Source organism: Perognathus longimembris, chromosome 17 (genome assembly GCF_023159225.1).
Source record: "Perognathus longimembris pacificus isolate PPM17 chromosome 17, ASM2315922v1, whole genome shotgun sequence".
Lineage (NCBI taxonomy): Eukaryota > Metazoa > Chordata > Mammalia > Rodentia > Heteromyidae > Perognathus > Perognathus longimembris.
Genome location: NC_063177.1, coordinates 42,307,361 through 42,328,223, shown reverse-complemented (window position 1 = coordinate 42,328,223; position 20,863 = coordinate 42,307,361). Strand labels below are relative to the sequence as shown.

Here is a 20,863-nt window from a genome sequence, read left to right as displayed (position 1 = left end):
CTGGGCGCGGCGCCAGGTGAGCTCTCACCTGGGGCGAGTGGGAGGGGGAGGGGGGGAGAGGAGGAGGAGGGGGCGGGCCCGGGTTGGCGGCCCCACCCGCGGCGGGGCGGGGCGAGCGCGGCGGGGGCCAATGGAGCCGGGGGTGGGGGGGGACCCGCGCCGCTCCCGCCCCTCGCGGCCCCCCCCCCGACCCCCGCTCCGCCCCACCCGGGTTTAAAGCCCCGCGGGCGGCTGGTGGCGGCGCTGCGAGTGCCGGGCGGCGGGAGGAGATGCCCGAGGGCGCCGCGCCACCGGCACCATGCGCCCCGCGCCCGCGCTGGCCCTGGCCGCGCTCTGCCTGCTGGCGCTGCCCGCCGCCGCCGCCGCCGCCGCCGCCGCCTCTTACTTCGGGTCAGTGCCCGCCGCGAACCGCCCGCGCCCCCCGGCCTCTCCTCCCGCAGTCGGCGCCCCGGTGCTGGGCCCGCTCCCGCAACCAGTGCCCGGCCCGCGCCCGACCCGCTCCCGCCGCCCCTCCCGCCATGGCAGAGCCAGCGCCCCGCACCCCGGCTCTGCCCCCCGGGTCCCGGCGAGGCCTCGCACTCAGACCCTGTCTTCCCGGTGAGAGGCAGCCGGGTCGGAGTTCGAGTCCCGAGCTTCCTCTTTGAGCCCCGTCATCCATCCCTTCTAGAAGTCTAGTTTTCCGTGTCCCGCTGGGCGTCAGACTCCAGCCCGAGCTCCCCGACCCCGCGCGCGCCTGCGATCCTGGCCCTGCGGGCTCCGGCGTCCCCGGCGCCCCGATGCCCTCGCAGACCCCCTGACTGCTCCCGGCTCCGGCTCCGTCCCGCCTTTGCCTTCTCCCTGCGGTGCGGGGGCATCTGGAGGGCTGGGCGGATGAAGGGAGGGGGGGGCGGAGGGGGGGGGTAGATCATGGGGACCCGGGCAGAGGTTCTGGCTGATCCAAGGGGTGTTGGAGGCCGCCCCGAGGGTGGAGAGGGAGGGTCGGCTGAAGACGCGGGAGGAACTGTCCGCTGAGGAAACGATCAAATCTCACAAGTCACCTGGCCTTGAGTGGGTGGCTTCCCTGGAGAGGGTGCCGGGTTGGAAAGAGGGACACCCAGCTGAGAGGCTGGCGCGGGGGGGGGGGGGGGAGAGTTGGGAAGGAAAGATAGGGGGGCAGTTGTCTCCATGCCTCTTCTCTGGCCCTGAAAGGCAGACACGGGGCAGGGCTGGGGTGGTGGTATGGGGTGGGGGGGATCCTGGATAAGGAGGCAGCCTCCTCACCGCACCAAGGCAGACCCCAGTCTGTGACGTGAAACCTTTCCCCTTTGGGTGACCTTCACCCCAAGTCAGGAGGAGGTTCACGGTGTTATCACAGACGAACCAGCTACGGATCTGGCAGAGGCTGCCCTCAAGGGGGGTGTGGTGGGGTGGCACAAGGAGGCACTTAGGGGTCTGAGGAGCCCCTCCTTGGCCAGGGTAAGAGCTGTGAGCTAATTTCCAGGTCATGACCCTCTCTCTATGCTGTAGGTAATCGCTTCCCCTGAAATATAGGAGGGGGCCGGGGGATGTTCACTTCAATCCTATCTCTGGGTCTGGCTTATGATGGCCTGGGAAGAAACTGGGCCTCAGTTTCTCTTGGGACTCAGGTTGGGTTGGTGTGAGATTCACCCCAACAGCAGTAGATATAGATGATGGTGCTTGCTGATTATTTCAGGCTTGTATGAACTACCTTTCCTTCTGCAGGTAGAATGTAATGGACAGGGCACAAACTCTGCGCTCCGTTCTGCCACTTTCTTGCTGTGTGCTTTTTGCCAGATCACTTAACTGTTCTGTTCTGCAGTGTCCGATGAGGATCACAGTGCCTGTTTCATAAGAGGACAGGGTTAAGATATGGAGGGCACTGGTGGCCCACACCTGCTACTTAGCTACTTAGGAAGCTGAGACCTGAGGATCACAGTTCAAAGCCAGCCAGGCAGAGAAGTGTATGAGACTCTTATTTCCAATTCACCACCAAAATGCAGAAAGTGAAGTTCAAGCCTTGAGTGGAAAAAGCCAAGCACAGCATCAGGGCCTTGAGTTCAAGTCTTAGTAACCTCCCTATAACACACATACACATACACACACACACACACACACGATATGCAAAGCACTTAATATCTAGCACCTAGTGAGTGCTTGACTAAAGCTACCAGTGATTATTAGCATGAAAGGAACCAGTACAGTTTCAGCCCTGAGCTGAAATGGACAAGGGAAGGACAGAGACTGAAGCATCAGCTCCTTTCCACAATTCCCTTGTTTGCTTTGGTTTTATGATTAGAGATAGGAGTGAAGGTCAAGTAGGATGGGAGGATAGGGGTTCCAGAGCTCCTGGACCTCCTAGCTGGAGCATTAGGAGAAAAATGAGTTTTCAGAAATGCTTAAGATTAGAATGTGGGGGGGGGGTGGTGGTGGTGAACAAGGGATTGCCTTGGAAATGAGAGGGGAGATGGCCAGTGAGCCCCATAGTCAGGACTGAGAGACGTGAGCATGAGAAATATCTCTTCCACATCAGGAGCTGGATAGAACTGGCATGGAATACTAATGCCACCACTCTTCCAATTGGGAATAAACTAAAATCTGAGCTTCGTGCTGTTAGCTGTTTGACCCCAGAATAACAGACAGGATTCAGCTAGGGCTATCATTCAGGACACCCTCTTGTGACTCAGTTGTTCCAGCTAGGACCAGGGTTCCCAGTTTTCTATTGGAATGTTTTTCCTCTGGAAGAAATCTGATATCAGTCACTCACACTTTAGTGAGAATGTAAGGCAATGTGCCTTGTCCTTAATGCATTTGAAGTATTTCTAATGATCACATAAAGTGGTCTGTTTTATTACCCAGTGAAAGAAAATTTGTCTCTTGGTGGAATGAGATCAATTTTCTTGGGGCAAACCTCTTTTGAGTCTTTGCAGCCCTATACTTCAATTAAAAGTCATCCATCGCCTCCTTTAAGACAGTCACATGTAATTATTCCTGTTTCTTCAGATGAGGCAAAACCTCCACTCCCAAACCTGTGAGCCAGCAATGGCCTCTTCCACCCCTTACCCTGCCCTGATACCAGAATTTGAACTCAGGGTCTTGAGCTTGCTGTGCTTGCTTACCACTTGGACTACATCTCCAGCCCTGCATTTTGCTTGTTATTTTGGACATGGAGTCTTACAGATTTTTCTGCCTGAACTGGCTTTGAACCTTGATCCTCCAGATCTCAGTCTCCAAGTAGCTCAGATTATAGCTATGAGCCACTGGAGCCCAACGTCTCTTCATGAGCCCTCAACCTAGGTGTGTTGTTGGTGATGGTAACATATGTAGTCCAGAAGTTAATGAATCATTTACTTACGCAGCCTCTTCTCTACAGGACCCGAGGCCTGTAAGGTGGGTGCAAATAGCTTTCAAAGGAAATGAAGCATCAGAAAGGTCTAGTGAGTCACCTGATATCACAATGCATATAGTGGTTGGTGGGGGTGGGGTGGGAGAGAAACTAGGTCCTCCCTTGAGCCTTGTGCTCCATGCCCTACAGGGAACAGTCCTCTCCTCAGCCACTGTGGACCTCAGGGGCACAGCAGCTATGAAGGGGCTGCCCAAGGCAAGGGCTGGAGGGCGGTCTCTACCCTCTGCTCCTTGAACTCTCTCAGATCCTGCTGACCCTAGAGGAAGAGGTCACAAAGTGTATCTCTGCCTTTGGCAGTAGTGGGACAGGGCACATGGAACCCTGCCTGGCTGTCAGGAGGGTGCTCAGAGGATGGCACGGTGATGACAGGACAGGAGGTGGCGAGAGCCTCAGGAACCACCAGCAGCGAGCTGCGCTGGGAACTCACTATGGGTCCATCCTTCTCAAGACCTCCCGTCCATCTTAAAGCCAAATATTCCCATCACACCCAGAGGTCATGCCTGAAGTCATGGAGCCAGCAATAGGGAATGCTTGGATGAGCACTGAAAGGAGTTTTAGTAGAGTTGTCAGCTATCAAGGCTATGACATCGGAGGCTAGAAAACTCTAGACTTCCAGTGCTAAGACCAGGTCTGCTAAGGTTAGGGGATCTTAGAACTTCCAAGGTACTAAGAATCCTGGGGACAAGTGACTTCTTGGTCGAGGATAACACAGAGAATGCCCAAGAATCAGGCAATCGCGATCCCTGAGCTCTAGTTTGTCTCCTGTCACTGTGGCGTTTGTGGCTCCCACTGGGAGCCTTGAAGGACCCAGTGCATCCTAATCTCCCTATCAGGCAGGCTATGCATGGACCTCTATTTTTGTGGTTCCACAAGAGAAGTAAGACATAGCCTTTATGTTTCAAACTTATTATTGCACATACAAAATGTATACATTTTAAATAAGCAGATTAGCTTTTAACAAATAGATACACCTGTATAACACACTTGAACAGATTTGGTTTGGTTTTGTCTGTTGTGGGGCTTGAACTCAGGGCCTGGGTGCTGTCCCAGAGCACATTTGCTCAAGGCTAGCACTCTACCACTTTGAGCCACAGCTCTACTTTCAGTTTTCTGGTGGTTAATTGGAGATAAGAGTGTCACAGGGACTTTTCTACCAGGGTGGACTTCAAACCATGATACTCAGATTTCAGCCTCCTGAGTAGCTAGGATACAGGTGTGAGCCACTGACACCTGCCCAGAACTATTACATAGAACATTTCTACCACTATGAAAGATCCCCTCCTCAAAAAACTTACTTCTCTGCTTTCTGCTTATGTAAATGAGATCATATGGTCTTTGGTGCTTGGATTCTTTTGTTCAATATGACATTCTTGAGATTCACCCATGCCATTGTGAATGTCAGTAGTTCTTTCCTCCTTATTCCTGAGTAGTAGTCCATTACATGGGTGGGCTACAAATTCTTGTATGGATTTCCTAGTTCATGCAAATTTTGGTTTATTTCCAGTTTTAGATATTCTCAGTAGGCATCTATGAATACTTACTTCTTATGGACATTTCTCCATTTCTCTTAGAGCAAGGTCTACAACTGGATTGTTGGGTCATATGGTAGGTGTATGTTTAACTGATCATAAGGAATGATCAAACAGTTTTCTGAGATGATTTTTACCATGTCACACAGTAATCTATGAGAGTTCTGGTTGTTTTCTATTCTTGCCAGTTACGGACAATTTTAATTGTGACAGTTTAGTAGGCATATATATTGGCATCTCATTGTGGTTTTAATTTGTATTGCACCAAAATAAATGGTATGTTGGATGTTTTTACATGCGAATATTGGTTATTGGGGTATCTTTTTCTTTTTTTGGCTGGTCCTAGAGTTTCAACTCTGGGCCTGAGTGCTGTCCCGAGCTTTTGTGCTCAATGCTAGCACTTGAGCCACAACTCCACTTTCAGCATTTTTAGTAGTTTATTGTAGATAAGAGTCTCACAACCTTTCCTTACAGGGCTGGCTTTGAACCGTAGTCCTCAGATCTCAGCCTCCTGAGTAGCTAGGATTACAAGTGTGATTTAAGTCTTTCGATAGAAAGTAGTCACGGCACTTTTTTCCCTGTCTGAGGCTTACCTTCTCATTCTTGTTGGTGTCTTATGGAGAACACAGGTTTTTTTTCCAGTCCTGGGCCTTGGACTCAGGGCCTGAGCACTGTCTCTGGCTTCTTTTTGCTCAAGGCTAGCATTCTGCCACTTGAGCCACAGCACCACTTCTGGCCGTTTTCTGTATATGTGGTGCTGGGGAATCAAACCCAGGGCCTCATGTATTTGAGGCAAGCACTCTTGCCACTAGGCCATATCCCCAGCCCAGAACACAGGTTTTTGTTGTTGATTTTTTTAAGTTGTTATTATAAGGGTGACATACAGAGGGGGATACAGTTACATAAGTCAGATGAGTACATTTCTTTTTGGACAATGTTGCCCCTTCCCTTGAGAACACAAGTTTTTAATTTCAGTGAAGTTTATTTCTTTTCATATGGTCACCCCCTTGTAGCGCCATTTGTTGAGAATGATCCCTTCTCCAATGTTATCTTTCTTGCATCATTTAATCTCCATGTGTGGGTCTATTTCTGGACTCTGTGTTATCCCAGTCATTTTTGTGCCTACCCTTGTGTCAACTCCACATCGTATTGACAATTGCAATTTTATAGTAAGTCTAGGAATCAACACCTGTAATTTCTCTAATGCTGTGCTATTCCATTCCTTTGTGTTCCTATATACATTTTAGCCTCAACTTATCAGTATCCACATGAAAGCCTGTTAGGAATTTGATTGGAATTGCATTACACCTGTACACTAATTATGAAAAGTTGACATTCTAACAATATTGAATAGGCTGATTCATAAATAGGCTACATCCAATTATTCAGGGCTTTGTTTCCCTCAATAGTATTTTGTAATTTTCAGTGTGCAAGTCTTGCAAATATTTTTTTAATTATTTGTATTTTATGTATTTAAGTAGCATCATGTGTATTTTTCTTCTCTTTAGAAATTGAATTGACTCTTGAGTAAAACAAGGTAAGAGGAAAGAAAGAGCAAAAGAAGTTTTACTGCTTTGGGGAATGGATTAAAAGCCAAACCTCCCTGATAAGAATCATTGTGTCTTAGGGAGGAATTTAGTCTCGGGTTGAGCTGTAACCTTGGAAGAGGGTTCCAGACTTGGGCTCAGCATCAGCCAGTCCCTTTGGTGGATGGTGGTGGGGTTGCTGTGATTGAAGAGGAGAAGCAGGAGAGGAGGGGAGCAAGGCAGGTATCCTCCAGGCTAAAATGGCCAGAGGATGAGTTGGATCCTGTGCTCAGGACTCAGGGGCAGGCTGGCCAGGTCATTTGTGAGATTGCCCCCCACACTGGCTTCATTCTGAGGTGCACTAGCCCAGTTCTAGTGTAAGGAGCACTGCAATGGGGGTCACATAGATCAGAGTTTAAATCACTTACTAACTGACCCCGGCCAAGCCAGCCATTTTGACCTCAGTCTCCCTGTCAGTAAAATGGCCTAATGTTTCTCTCTCAGGGTTGTTTGATAGGTGGAGGGTGGGGGGGAGGAAGGGAGGCTGTAGTTCAGTGGTGGATCCCTGCTGAAGCTTTGATCTCCTGCAAAAACAACAACAGTACAGGAGCGGGCTGTCATGCTGTTTCTACGCAAAAAGTCTGAGAAATCTAGTGGGCTGCTTTGGAGGCTCCCCAGTGAAGGCCTGTCTTTGGTGTTGTTTGCCTCTCTCTGTCTTTACCTTAACTCTAATACTTCAGAACAAATGGAATCTTTCCTGTGCTTATTCCTTCCATGCATCATCTTTTTTTTTTATCTTTGTGAAAATGCAGGAGGTACCCACTGGCATGATTAGCTTCATCTATAGGTAAGTAGAGAATAGCTCAGAGAGGCCAAGTGCCTTTCCCAAGATACCTAGCGAGTGGTTAATTATGTCTAGACTTTAATTCTAGCCTATGGGAATCCAGAGTCAACCCCTTCCTCTCAGTCGTGTTCTACCTGTTGAGCATCTGCCTGAGGCTTGTCTCTTCCACCCCTGGGCTCTAATCTTCCAGTCTCTTCTCTGTCACTTGCATAGGGATGCCTCTTGCTCTCTGTGTCCTCAATTCCTGACTGGTTAGCTAGTTTGTTAGGGGCTCACATCTCTAGTTCACTCATAGCTCCCTGTAGGCAGAGGTCTGGGGACCCAGTTGCCGGCTGTGTTCCCCCTCCCCCCTTCAGTGAATGTCAGTGCTTCTTTTTTTGCCAGTCCTGGGGCTTGAACTCAGGGCCTGAGCCTTGTCCCTGGCTTCTTTGTGCTCAACGCTAGCACTTTACCTCTTGAGTCACAGTGCCACTTCTGGCTTTTGCTATATATGTGGTGCTGAGGAATTGAACCCAGGGCTTCATGTATATGAGGCAAGCACTCTACCACTAGGCCATATTCTCAGTCCCTCAATGCCTCTTCTTTGTTGTGTTCCTTTTCCTTCCCTTGGACCGCCTCTGTGTCCATCCCATGTGTTCTTTTATTTATTTATTTATTTATTTATTTATTTATTTATTTATTTATTGCTGTATTTTGAATTTACATTTTTTTCCTTTTCTCTTTTTGCTATTGGAGTCTCTTGCCTGTCTATCACTGAGGTACATCCCAGCCCTAATATATTTACTTCATTTTATTTATTTTTTGATTAATAGCTAGTCACTGAATAAAAGGGTTTCACAATGATAGCTCTACACATGCATGTAATGCATTTTGATCAAGTTGAATTCACCCCTTTATTACTTTCCTTTTTGTGTGCTAGTACTGGGACTTGAACTCAGGGCTCAAATGCTTGGCCTTTTCAATCAAGGCGGATACTCTACCATCTGAGCCACACTTCCACTTCTGGTGTTTTTGGTTTTTGGTTTTTGTTGTTGGTTAACTGCATATAAGTGTCTCTCAAGATTTGTCTGTCCAGGCTGCTTCAAACCACAACCCTCAGATCTCAGCCTCCTGAGTAGCTAGGATTACAGGTGTGAGCCACTGGCGTCCCACTGAAGTGAAGTTTTAAGGAAAGACTTGGGCCAACTTCTTGGCTGGTGCTGGCTGGGTATCAAAGGGAAACTCAGGCATCTGAGCACAGCCTGTCCCCAGGGATTGAGGTCCAAAGGGGACTGCCTGGCTTTCTCAATCCCGAGGTCAGCACCTCAAGAAAGCTGCACAATCGGAGAGCTCAGGGTCGCAGTGACCAGGGCCAGGTGGTCCTGAGGCCTGGCGCTGGGAAGAGCATGTATTATGGATCAGGGCTGGGCAGGTCCTTGCCACACCTGGCCCTCCTCAGCCTGCTTAGCCCAGCTTGGGAAGGTTTGTGGGACGTTTAGGTGGTGCCCATTGCAGCATGTGAGCAAGGCCAGGGGAGGCTGTGTGAGAGCTTGGACCACACTCCTACCCAGTGTTAAGCACCTGAGAGGTTGAAGCAGCCAGCAGGGATCTGAAGAACCTCTGTACTTAGAGAGGAAAGGGCCAGGGCCGAGGAGGGCAACTTCAGAGGATAAGAAGCCATGTTCCCACCAAGGAGTAACAGACAACTGTCCACCCTTGAAGAGGCTAGTGGCACTACATCCAGATAAAGTGGGGAAAGACATAGAAAGAGGATGATTGGAAGGGGAAGGAGGCTGGTGAGCAGGGAAGAGGTGAATAAGTGTCATCATCTGTGAGCTGTATGGGGTCTCAGGACTAGCTTTCTTCCTACTCTGTAATTTTAATTGTGTGTGTGTGTGTGTGTGTGTGTGTGTGTGTGTGTGTGTGTGTGTGTTGGTACTGGAGCTTGAAACTCAGGGCCTAAACATTGTCTCTCAGCTTTTTCATTCAAGGCTGAAGTTTGGTGGCTAACTGGAGATGTGTCTCACAGACTTTCCTGCTTGGGCTGGCTTTGAACATGGATCCTTAGATTCCAGCCTCCTTAGGAGCAGGGATTACAGGTGTGAGCCACTGGTGCCTGGCCATTCAGTGTTTTAAAAGGCATTCTAGGCAAGGAGTGGGGCATGAAGAAAGGCACAGAGGTTGGACTGAATTAGACATGGCAGGAGGACAAGGTAGAGAGCGAGGTCCTCTGCTCCGGCTGTGAATCCAGGATGATCTAAGGTGGGAATTCATTCTGGATCTGCTCTAGAGGGAGCAACTCTATTCTCAAAGGATCTTTTCCTGACTTCGTTCCTCCCTGGGTGCCCTGGGCTGCTCCGGCCCTCAGGAGTATTCAAGGTGGTTTCCTGGTGAGGCTGGGATGGGAGGTTCCTGCTTCATGTGGAAAGCTGCGGGCCATCCATGGGACCTGCAAGAGGACAAGTGGCATCTGTGGCCCAAGACTTCTCTGCTCAGAGCCTGTCAACTCTGGGATGGTTCATATCCCTGAGTGATCGTGTGCAGGGTGGGGGTTGGCTCCTCCCAGGGGAGACGGGGCTGGAGCCCAGGAGTGCTTAGGGTTTGCCAAGCTGGTTAGCTGGTCAACTGGCCATGATTAAGTGACTTGGCTGCAGTCACCAGGCCAGGAGCAAGGCCTCCATGGTTGGGGCAGAGCCAGGTATGTGTGTGTGTGTGTGTGTGTGTGTGTGTGTTGTGGGGGGTGGGATGGAGTGGGGGTGAGGGTGGTATTCCTCATTGGAAAATATAGTTCTTTCCCTACAATGCCCACCTGTGCTCCAGAAGCTGCCCTTCTCCTGACTCAGGGCTAGGTCTATGAACCCACGGGAAGGCCGTTCTTGAGGGAGTTTAGCCCTCTACTTTTCTCTGATACTCACTGCAGTGAGCTCCTTTTCTGGTCCCCCTATTTCTGAGCCACCCCTTTGACCTTCTCTCTGCCCTGCAAAGTAGATTCTCAGGCACTGGTATTGTGTCAGACTCTCACAGGCCACTTTTTTTTTTTTTGCCAGTCCTGGCCCTTGAACTCAGGGCCTGAGCACTGTCCCTGGCTTCTTTTTGCTCAAGGCTAGCGCTCTGCCACTTGAGCCACAGTGCCACTTCTGGCCTTTTCTATATATGTGGTGCTGAGGAATCGAACCCAGGGCTTCATGTATATGAGGCAAGCACTCTTGCCACTAGGCCATATTCCCAGCCTAGACAGGCCACTTCTGTAAACTTTATTTGTGACTTTTGATAGAAAACAGATTAAGTCAGTCTAGGGGATAAGTAACCTTTAAGACAGGGGCCCTTCCTCTTCCTTCTCGGGGTCCCACTTCCAGGACTGTGCAGAGAGCTCCAGGAATCTTGACAGGGCTCCTTCCCCTAACCCCACCCTTCCAGGGTTCCCACCACCTGAGACATTTGCCATGGTAGTGGCTGCTTTTACTCCCTGCTGGGTTATGTTGAGATTTGAAGGTGGAAACTTCAACCCAGGCTTGGTAGAAACAGGAAAACCAGGGCACATCCAGCCCTGCTACTATCACCTTGGACAATTAGTCTTCCATGAACTTCCTGGGCACCAGAGACCTGCCCACTTGGCAAACCTCTGTCTTCCTGCTCCCTCCACCCCATCCCCCCCCCAGCCTTTCCATGTAGACCTGCAGGCCAGGTGTTCCTGCAGGGAGGGGCTCTGTGCCTCTCACATGTAATGACCCTAGGGGGTGTCCATTTGCACCCAGCCAAGGATCCGGTCAATGCTCATAATCCAGATTTACAAGGGCAGGGACTCCCTCTGCTCTGGACAAACTGTCTTTGGGGATCTTCTGTGACCACAGTGCCAGCTGAGCCATACATGCCAGGGACAGAAGGTTTCCTCTCCGGGCCTGAGCAGAGGCAGAGGGGCAGGATGAAAGGAGGGCAGGGAAGTATTTCCTGCACAGATGTTGAAATCCTGAGATTGTTGAGATGCAGCGCATGCTGGCAGTGGCTGGCTGCCCACTCAGCTCAAGCATCTCCCCGATGCCATCCTCAGTGGGCAGCCTGGGAAAGACAGGAAGTGGAGACAAAGCCCACAGCTGGGCCAGACTCTTTTCTTTCAGAGCTGGATGGCATGGGGGAGGGACTCTGGGTGGGTTCCAGGGGAGGGGGGTGGGCAGTTTCAGTCCCTAGGGTGGAGTCCCAGAGGTCCGGAGCTGAGTGGGGGGAATTCGGGAGTGGGCAGGTAGGGGAGTTGTGAGAGATCACATGTCTGTGGGTGGACTAGTCATCAGGCTGATAGTGAGTAGAGAAATGAATGGGTGAGGGAGCGGGTGGGAGGAGGGGGAGTTGGCAGAAAGGGAGGAAACGGTGACTGCCAACTTGGCCAAGCTGCACCCAAGCACGTCTTGGAGCAGGCCTGAGTTGACACCGAATCTCATAGAGGAGAAGGGGATTAAAAAAAAAATGGAGGAGGGGATGCACTGCCAGGTAGGGTAAGCCTGGATACTCTCAGTGTGATCAGGGGAGGGGAGAAAAAGCTGGGTGGGAAGACTAGCCAGTGGCCTGGAATCTTCCCTGGCAGTGCCCCCTGCTGGGGAGAGGTGGGAGTGGCGAGCATGGAAGGGAGCAGGCCGGCCGGGTGGGGTGTGAGGAGATGTAAGGTGTAGGGGCTCCGGGAGGGCCAGGGAGGTGGGCTGAGATGCTTGAGATGAAAGCACAAAGGGAGCATTGACCATGCAAAGGGCCCTGCAGCGGAAGCCGGTTATCATGAGCATCTAATGGGGTTTTGCCGGGCTGAGGCCAAGGCCCCAGGCAGCTCAGGCTTTCCTGGTTCCCAGGCAGCTGCCTTCAGTTGGCATGGGCTCTGGTGCCAGTCCTAGCTTCTTGCCCCATTGACTGTAAGTCCAGACACACTAGCATTCCCGGGTACCTAGTTACTATTCACCTGTGCAATGCTCCCTACCCATCCACAGCCTGGCACAACCTCTACTGGGACCATCAGGCCTCTGGAGTTGAAACAAGGGCCAGGGCAGGGTTGGAAGAACATCCTGAAGGAGTGTAATGGAGGGATTCCATGGTGATGAGAAAGCTCCACACCTGTGTCAGAGCGGAGCCCTCCTTCCTACTCCTGGCCTCTATTGCAGCAGGACAGGATCGGCAGGGGCCAGCTTGTTACCTATGAGGTGCTGGGAGCTCAGCTACTAGTTCTTCCTCAGGAAGGCAGGCCCATCCACAGCTTTTCTCTTTCCCTTCCTCCTGAGAGAGCTTGGAGGGATCCTGAATCCAACCAAGTTCCCTCTAGACTGTGAACTGCTGGAGGCAGGACTATGTCCTGAACCCAGCACAGGCCCCCCAACCTGACTCTCATTAGATCTGTGGATGGGGACAGTATGAGAGGGGGAGGGGAAGGAAGAGCCAGAGGTGGACAGAAGAGATCTGAGGGTGGGGGTCTTGGAGGGGCCTGCTCTGCTGTTCAATTCCTGGTCACAAGTAAAGCTGGCTGGGAGTGTCTGACCACAGAGCAGCGTCTTCCTAAGAGCCCCATTCTGTCTGGATTCCTGAGACTGACAGAACTCACTTGAACTTCTCCAGGGGTCCACGCCCCTGGGGCTCAGCTGACAGGTAGGTGATGAGGATTTTGATAAGGTTGGGGTTCTTAGGCCTGGCATATCAGAACCTGTGTTTTCTTCCAGGGGAGGGCACTATACACAATAGCCAGCGGGTGAGCTGGAACCTGCAATGCCCAGAATTCTTCTGGGATCCAGGAAGACCCTTCTCTCGTAGATGAGAAGGGTGTGTCAAAGAAAATTCATTAGCAGCATTTAAGGAAATAGGTTGAGTAACTTGTTTCCCAATTCACTTTCATGGTACTATTTCTACAAAGGGAATATGATCTAAAACTGCAACACAGAGAAAATGTATAAAAGGGACCCTGGGCCTGGAAGTCCTCCCAGACTGTCTCCAGGCTTTGTGGGGACCCTCTCCCCCCAAGACAGTGCCAGGAAACCTCCTTGGAGAGCCGCTCTCAGCAGACCAGGACCCAGCGGGGCCTGAGGCTTCTGTGCGGTTGGCTGCCTTTTCTGGCCATTAATCATGACTAAATGTCATTACCACTAATAAAATTAACCGACTTTATACTAGACTCCCGAAGCCATCAATCTCAAGGTCTATTACACGAAATTAAAAAAAAAGTGCCTATTGATGAGTGGAAGGGTGTTTACAAAGCTTGCTTCGCAAGTGTAGCTTAGGGAATTCTGGCACTCTAGCTGGCGAGAGGCTGTCATCAAGAACAATATCCAGAAGTGGTGCTATGGCTTAAGTGGTAGAGCACTACCCTGGAGCACAAAGAGGCTCAGGGTCAGTGCCCAAGCCCTGAGTTCAAGCCCCACAACCAACAAACAAAAAAGAACAATAACCTTAGACAGAGCAACTCCCAGCCTTTATACTGCAGGGGTGTTCTAAGCAAGAACAAGAGCCTTCTGCAAGACTCTGGGACGAGGCCTTGAGATGGTTTCAATTCTTTTGCATTCTATTTCTCTTGATGCTTTTGTTTAATTAAAAGAAAACTTTTTTTTTAAAGAAAGTGTCTTACCAAGTAGCCCAGGCAGGTCTGGAACTTGTGATCCTCCTGCCTCAGCCTTGAGTGCTAAGATCACAGGCACACACCACCATAGCTAGTTCTAATTCTTTTGCTCAGCTTCCTCTATTTGTCTTCTGTGTGTTACAGGCTCATTCAAAGCAAAAATGTGTCTTAATTCAAATTCCAAAATCCCAGAGAAAAGACTGATTACCCTAGCTTGGGTCATGTGATCATCATTGATGTAATCAGCAGGCTGATATATAGTGATCAACAGAGACCATATAACAACCATGTAGGTAGAAGTAGTGGTTGATTGTAGGTGCCCACAATAGTAATTCAATAGGCTCAGTAGTAGATACTCAAAAAGTGATAGGTGTGCTAATATGTATAACATAACGTGTAATAAATATAATAATGCATTATACAGTATGATATATAATATGGCTATAATGTTAGTATAATCATAGATACTAGTATTGGAATTTGAGACATTCCTTGAAGGATTTTTAGTCCATTGGCCAAAAATCTCAACACTCTTTGCTCTTCTCTGGTCTGTTAATCAACTTCTGCAATGGAGGTCTCAATTTCTAAGACACAAGAATCATTTGAACCACAATTGCCCCTCATACCAGCACCTGGTGTGGGTAGGAGGCTATCTGAGGGGTTGCTCCTTTTCTCCCTGTAGCCCCCAGACTGCCCCTGCTGGAAGCCAGTGGAGGTGGGGTCTCCTAGCTGTTGGCTGACCTCAGGTTCTGCTGCAGACCTGCCAAGGGTCAAGCTCTGAGGGTTTCCTGCCAGGCTGCAGGGAGGAGTTTGGGTGTCGGCCTGGTGGACTGGAAATTTACCCATTTGCCCCCAGATTAATGATTAACAGGCCCCTGCCCTCACCCTGTCTGGGAGGGGAGCCCAGGGCCAGGCTGGGCCAGGGGGAGCCGATAGCATCTGTCTCTGCTCTGAGGTTTCAGAGATATGCTCCACGCTGGGTTGGCTGCACCTGATGGATTTGGAATCTAGGGGGCCCCTGAGGCCTGGTAAGGGCCTGTACTCCCCAGTGAGGCTTCCTACTCCCCAGGCAGACGGCGAGGGTGGCATCCAGCCAAAGGTCTAGCTGAGGCAGGCAACTCCTAACTGCAGAACGGCGCTCTTGGCTCAGTGGGATGAGGGCCTCTCTGCTGGCTCAAGGTGGTAGAGCGCTAGCCTTGAGCAAAAAAGCTCACACAGGGCCAAGGCCTTGAGCTTAAGCCCTGGGACCAGCACAACAAACAAACAACAACAAAACCCCTCCAATCCCCCATCAGGACAAAGGGACACTGGTGAGAGGGTAGGGCATTTTACAGAAGGAGATAAGCTTGGAAAACTCTAGCCAGCTGGAATGTAAGCCTGCCTAGCCAGTTACTATGGTTTATACCTTAATCATTTTTTTCTTTCAGTGAGCCCTTTTGGCTTTAGCTTATTTTCCAAATCATGTCTCACTTTTCCCCAGGTAGATGTGGGCCCATAATCCTACCAATGCCTACGACATAGCTGAGACTACAGGCATACATCACCATGCCAACCATTAATTGAGATGAGGTCTTCCTAACTTTTGGCCTAGGCTGGCCTTGAGCCATGAACCTCCCAATTTCTGCCTCCCCAGTAGCCAGGATTACAGGAACAAGCCATGATGCTCAGCTGTGGTTTGTACTATTCAGGTAACCCTCGCAGCAACCCAGGGAGGAAGGGATGGAAGCAGGATCTGTGTGTCTCTCTGTATGTTTCATAGAGGAGAAAAACAAACCTTCATGGGTTACACAGTTAGGAAGTGGCAGCATCAGGCTTACAATTGGGCAGCCTGACTCCAGGATCTATGATTACAGATACAGAATAAAAGTCTAGGATTCACCTTCATCTTTTTTTTTTTTTTTGGCCAGTCCTGGGCTTGGACTCTGGGCCTGAGCACTGTCCCTGGCTTCTTTTTGCTCAAGACTAGCAATCTGCCACTTGAGCCACAGCGCCACTTCTGGCCATTTTCTGTATATGTGGTGCTGGGGAATCGAACCCAGGGCCTCATGTATATGAGGCAGGCACTCTTGCCACTAGGCCATATCCCCAGCCCTCACCTTCATCTTCATCCCACCATCTGTCAGCCTGTATTCCTTCCTTCCTTCCTTCCTCCCTTCCTTCCTTCCTTCCTTCCTTCCTTCCTTCCTTCCTTCCTTCCTTCCTTCCTTCCTTCCTTCCTTCCTTCCTTCCTTCCTTCCTCCCTCCCTCCCTCCCTCCCTCCCTCCCTCCCTCCTTCCCTCCCTACTTCCCTCCCTCCCTCCCTCCCTCCCTCCCTCCCTTCCTTCCTTCCTTCCTTCCTTCCTTCCTGCCTGCCTGCCTTCCTTCCTGCCTTCCTTCCTTCCTTCCTTCCTCCCTCCCTCCCTCCCTCCCTCCCAAGCATCTGTTTGTGCCAGGCACCAAAAAAGCTACATGCCTGATGATGTACCAGAAACAAGCTAAGTTGGCATGGGCAATGCAATGGGCATAAGCAATGACCTAATGCCACAGAGAAAAGAATCTAGCCTTTGCTAGGTGTTTGCTCTACATCTGTACCCCCTGTGCTCATCGCAAAGTGGTGACTTTCTCCTTCAGGCAGTGAATGGCCAATGCTGCATCCGGTATTTCTCAGTATTTTCCAATCTTTGATCCTGCCTATTAAATGTTAAACACATACAGATTTCCAGGCCCTACTCTAGAGCAACAGAATCAGAATTTCCAAGTATGAATCTTTGGAATCATCTTTTTTTTATTTGTTTGTTTGTTTTGTTTTTATGTTGCTACTAAGGCTTGAATTCGGGGTTCCATGCTCTGACTTGGCTTCTGTGCTCTTTATTTTTTAATAAACAGCCTCAAATGGCCTTTCTAATTGGGCATGTTTGGGAAATAGGGTGGACAAGAACATATACTGGAATCTAGAAAACAGGCTTGGGGTCCTATATCCGTCCTGGTTACAAATACCTCAGTCTCTGGAAAACGGAGACATAATCCCTGCCACACAAAAGAGTAATCAGTGAGGTGCCCAGCACGTTCCTAGCCCTCACTTGCCCTGTATCTTCAGGTACCATCAGCCTTTGCCCCCCACCCCCATCATGGCCTCCAAGGCTCACGGGCACCTCTCTCTCTCTCTCTCTCTCTCTCTTTCTCTCTCTCTCTCTCCAGCCTGACAGGGCGAGAGGTTCTGACGCCCTTCCCAGGCCTGGGCACCGCAGTGGCCCCAGCACAGGGTGGTGCCCACCTGAAGCAGTGTGACCTGCTGAAGCTGTCCCGCCGCCAGAAGCAGCTCTGCCGCAGGGAGCCCGGCCTGGCTGAGACACTGCGGGATGCCGCCCACCTGGGCCTGCTGGAGTGCCAGTTCCAGTTCCGGCAGGAGCGCTGGAACTGCAGCCTGGAGGGGAGGACCAGCCTGCTCAAGAGAGGTGGAGAGAAGGATGGGGAAGACCAAGGGGGAGGAGGCGGGGAGTGGTGAGAGGAGAGGCTGAGGGGGGACTGGAATGGAGGAAGAAGGAGACTGGGGCTGGGGAGTGGGGTCATGCCCCGGCCACACTTCCCTGGCAAGCAGGGCATAGCACTCCCCCGCCACCGTGAGAGTGTGGAGGAGTTAGTGAGGGTCTGTTGAAAGCCAATAGTGACCCAACCTGAGGCAGAGGGGCAAGGAAGATACAAGAGCGGAAAAGACACAAGACTATTCCTGAAGGATCGGATCCCACAGACAAGACAAGTGGCCCCTCACCACCTCCCTTACACCTCCTCCACAAGTGAACATGGAAGATGCAAAAACGTGTGAGGACCAAGGCAGCTCATAACTGGCACACATGCCTGAGGCAGAAAACTTCCTTTGTGCACTCGTTCTTTTGTCTTCTTTGCTCATCAAAAGAGGCATATCATCATTCCCTCCTTCGTTTCCATCTGTGTGTGTGTGTGTGTGTGTGTGTGTTTGTCTGTCGTGAGGCTTGAACTCTGGCTTGGGAGCTGTCCCTGAGCTCTTCAGCTCAAGGCTAGTGCTCTACCACTTGAGCCATAGCACCACTTCTGGTTTTCTGGTGGTTAATTAGAGATAAGAGTCTCATGGACTTTCCTACCTGGGCTGGCTTTGAATTGCAATCCTCAGATCCCAGCCTCCTGAGTAGTTAGGATTACAGGCTCACCACCTGTGTCTAACTTGGAAATTCCATTTCAATAGCAACTTGCAGCCTGAAACCAAAAGGCAGGTGACACTCACTCAAAGCTGTGTCCTAGGATCATACCTTCCACACCTACCCACCACAGTGCCCCCTTCACCTCCTCCAGGCCTCAGAGGACAGCAGGAAACCACAGATCTCTTCCTTTCTGCTGATGCCTGGGTACCCCCCACAGGTTTCAAGGAGACGGCCTTCCTGTATGCGATATCCTCAGCCGCGCTCACGCATGCGCTGGCCCGGGCCTGCAGTGCGGGGCGCATGGAACGCTGTACCTGTGATGACTCCCCAGGTCTGGAGAGTCGGCAAGCCTGGCAGTGGGGGGTGTGTGGCGACAACCTCAAGTACAGCACCAAGTTCCTGAGCAACTTCCTGGGGCCTAAGAAAGGAAGCAAGGACCTGCGGGCTCGGGCTGACGCCCACAACACCCACGTGGGTATCAAGGTGAGCACATTCCTGGCTTCCCAAAGTGAGACTCCCAGGCACGGTACAGAGTCAAGAAGCAAGCTCTACGACAGGCCAGCATTCTGGCCCTGACACACCCACCTCCCTACCCGCCCCCCCACCAGACGAGGGCAGGGGGAGAAGGAAGAGGGGAGCAGAAGGACTTGCAGTATAATGTGCAATAGAGGGGAGTGGGTCTCCAGGTCTATCAGGATGAGAAGGCAGGAAAGGCTCTCCCCACCTCCCTCCGCTGGTCCTGGAGTTTGAACTTGGGGCCTAGGCTCTGTCCCTGAGCTTCCTGTGCCACAGGAGCCACAGCCCCACTTCTGGCTTTTTCTGGCTTAGTTTATTGGGGAGAAGAGTCTCACAGACTTTCCTGCTCAGGCTGGCCTCGAACCATGATCCTCAGATCTCAGCCTCCTGAATAGCTAGGATGACAGGCGTCCAGCATAAGGATCTGAGTCTTTATGAAACCCAATCCTGTGTTCTGGGTCCTCATCATTGAGTTGAGTAAAGCAGGGCAGCTATGCTCCACCACGCAGGTTGTATGCTAAGCGGGGCTGCTGTGTTCTACCATGCAGGTTGTATGTTCTGCAAGAACTCTGGGTCAAGGGAGACGGTGTGACCTATTTGGTTCACGCTGCCTGCACCATGCCACTGGCACTACGTAGAGAAAGCAGAGCTTTTTACTCGTTAGCACAAAGGTGCCTCACAGGAAAACTTGAGTGCAGTCTCCTCATTCTCCCTAACATTTTACCAGGGTTGATCCACGGGGACAGGCTTGGGTTACTGAGCAGGCCTCTACTCCGCCTCTCTTTCCAGGCTGTGAAGAGTGGCCTCAGGACCACCTGCAAGTGCCACGGCGTGTCAGGCTCCTGTGCCGTGCGCACCTGCTGGAAGCAACTCTCCCCATTCCGAGAGACGGGCCAGGTGTTGAAGCTACGCTACGACTCTGCCGTCAAGGTGTCTAGTGCCACCAATGAGGCCTTAGGCCGCCTGGAGGTCTGGGCACCTGCCAAGCTGAGTGGCCCTACCAAGGGCCTGACACCCCGCTCCGGGGACCTGGTCTACATGGAGGACTCCCCCAGCTTCTGTCGGCCCAGCAAGTACTCCCCAGGCACGGCGGGCCGAGTGTGCTCCCGGGAGGCCAGCTGTAGCAGCTTGTGCTGCGGGCGGGGCTACGACACCCAGAGCCGCCTGGCCGTCTTCTCCTGCCACTGCCAGGTGCAGTGGTGCTGCTATGTGGAGTGCCAGCAGTGTGCCCAGCAGGAGCTCGTGTACACCTGTAAGCGCTAGGCTGCTGCCCGTGGCACTGCCAGGACCCCCAGGCAAGCACACACCACCCTGTGCTGCTCGCCACCCCTCCCTTCACAGACCCTTGCCAACCTCTGTTATCCCTCCATATGTGGCAGAGAGGAGCAAAGCCCCTGCCTGGGAGCTGCAGGGTTCCTGGCCCTGTTGAGAATATGGAGTGGGAGGGTATAGACGCAGGAAGGGCTGTGGAAGGAAAATAAGGGAGACAGAGAGGAGAGCAGGGGTGAGGCTGGCTGTGGAGTGGAGGATGTCCTGCTCTCTCCACTTCTAGGATTGTCTGGAGCTGGAAGAAAGCAGAGGAAGGAGGCAGGGCGGCGGAGACAGGCGTCCATCAGGAAGGGCTCCGGCCGGTCCTGGGGCTGCCCAGAGTGTGGTGAGCTCAGAGGGCCATCTGCCTGCACGCCTCTGGTGGCTTTGTTCGGCTGGAGATGGTGGGAGCTGGTGGTTCAGAGCAAGGAAAGTTTTCTGAGCAAGTCAGATGCAGGCCCTGGAGCCCTGTGTCCTGACTTTGACTTTTCCAATTTGCCTTAATTAGGCACCCTTCTTGTCTCCAGGGCCATGCTGCCCTGCTCACTAAGACCCCCCCAAACAGGTGAGATGGGTGAGTGAGCCAGTCCCCAAGGTAGGGCTCAGGTAGTGCATCTGAGGTTAGGCAGGGAGTCACAGGGACCTAGAATGGCAGCCTAGAGGAGGATGGGGACAGTGTCCTGGTACCAGGCAGGGCTATGGCAAGCTTAGCGTTTCTATGTGCCTGGGAATATGTTCTTCCAACTCCTGGTGGCGGAGGTCCTTCTAGCTAAGGTTCCCCATACCTGCTGGTAACAGTGACACCGGAGAGCCTTCAGCTCATGAGCTATGATTCTGGTTACATCTTTGCCTTCACAGTTGCTCATCTAACTCAGGTTTTGCTCAGATTGAGGCTTTGCCATGCCTGGATCCTTAATGGCCTCCTTCATTTACAAATTGAGTATCTACCTGAGGAATAGGAGCAGTTTTGCTAATTTCTTGGATCTTATGGCCATATCCGGTGTCACCCTACCAAGACCCTGTTCAG

At 51.6% G+C, this 20,863-nt stretch overlaps 1 protein-coding gene across 1 annotated transcript; it reads left to right on the top strand.

Annotated features, from left to right (window-relative positions):
* Positions 1-298: 298 nt before the first annotated feature.
* Positions 299-19,815, top strand: Wnt9b (Wnt family member 9B). Its single transcript, XM_048366875.1, has 4 exons — positions 299-390; positions 17,036-17,292; positions 18,230-18,495; positions 19,318-19,815. Exons 1-4 carry the CDS (start codon positions 299-301, stop codon positions 19,789-19,791), a joined length of 1,089 nt encoding a protein of 362 aa, XP_048222832.1. The 3' UTR covers positions 19,792-19,815.
* Positions 19,816-20,863: the final 1,048 nt, after the last annotated feature.

Bases quoted from the DNA above. Each gene is read 5' to 3' on its own strand.
- Wnt9b (XM_048366875.1), top strand. From the start codon at position 299: ATGCGCCCCGCGCCCGCGCTGGCCCTGGCCGCGCTCTGCCTGCTGGCG. The intron at 391-17,035 runs GTCAGTGCCCGC...CTCTCTCTCCAG, and splicing joins GCCGCCGCCTCTTACTTCGG to CCTGACAGGGCGAGAGGTTC. The intron at 18,496-19,317 runs GTGAGCACATTC...CTCTCTTTCCAG, and splicing joins ACACCCACGTGGGTATCAAG to GCTGTGAAGAGTGGCCTCAG.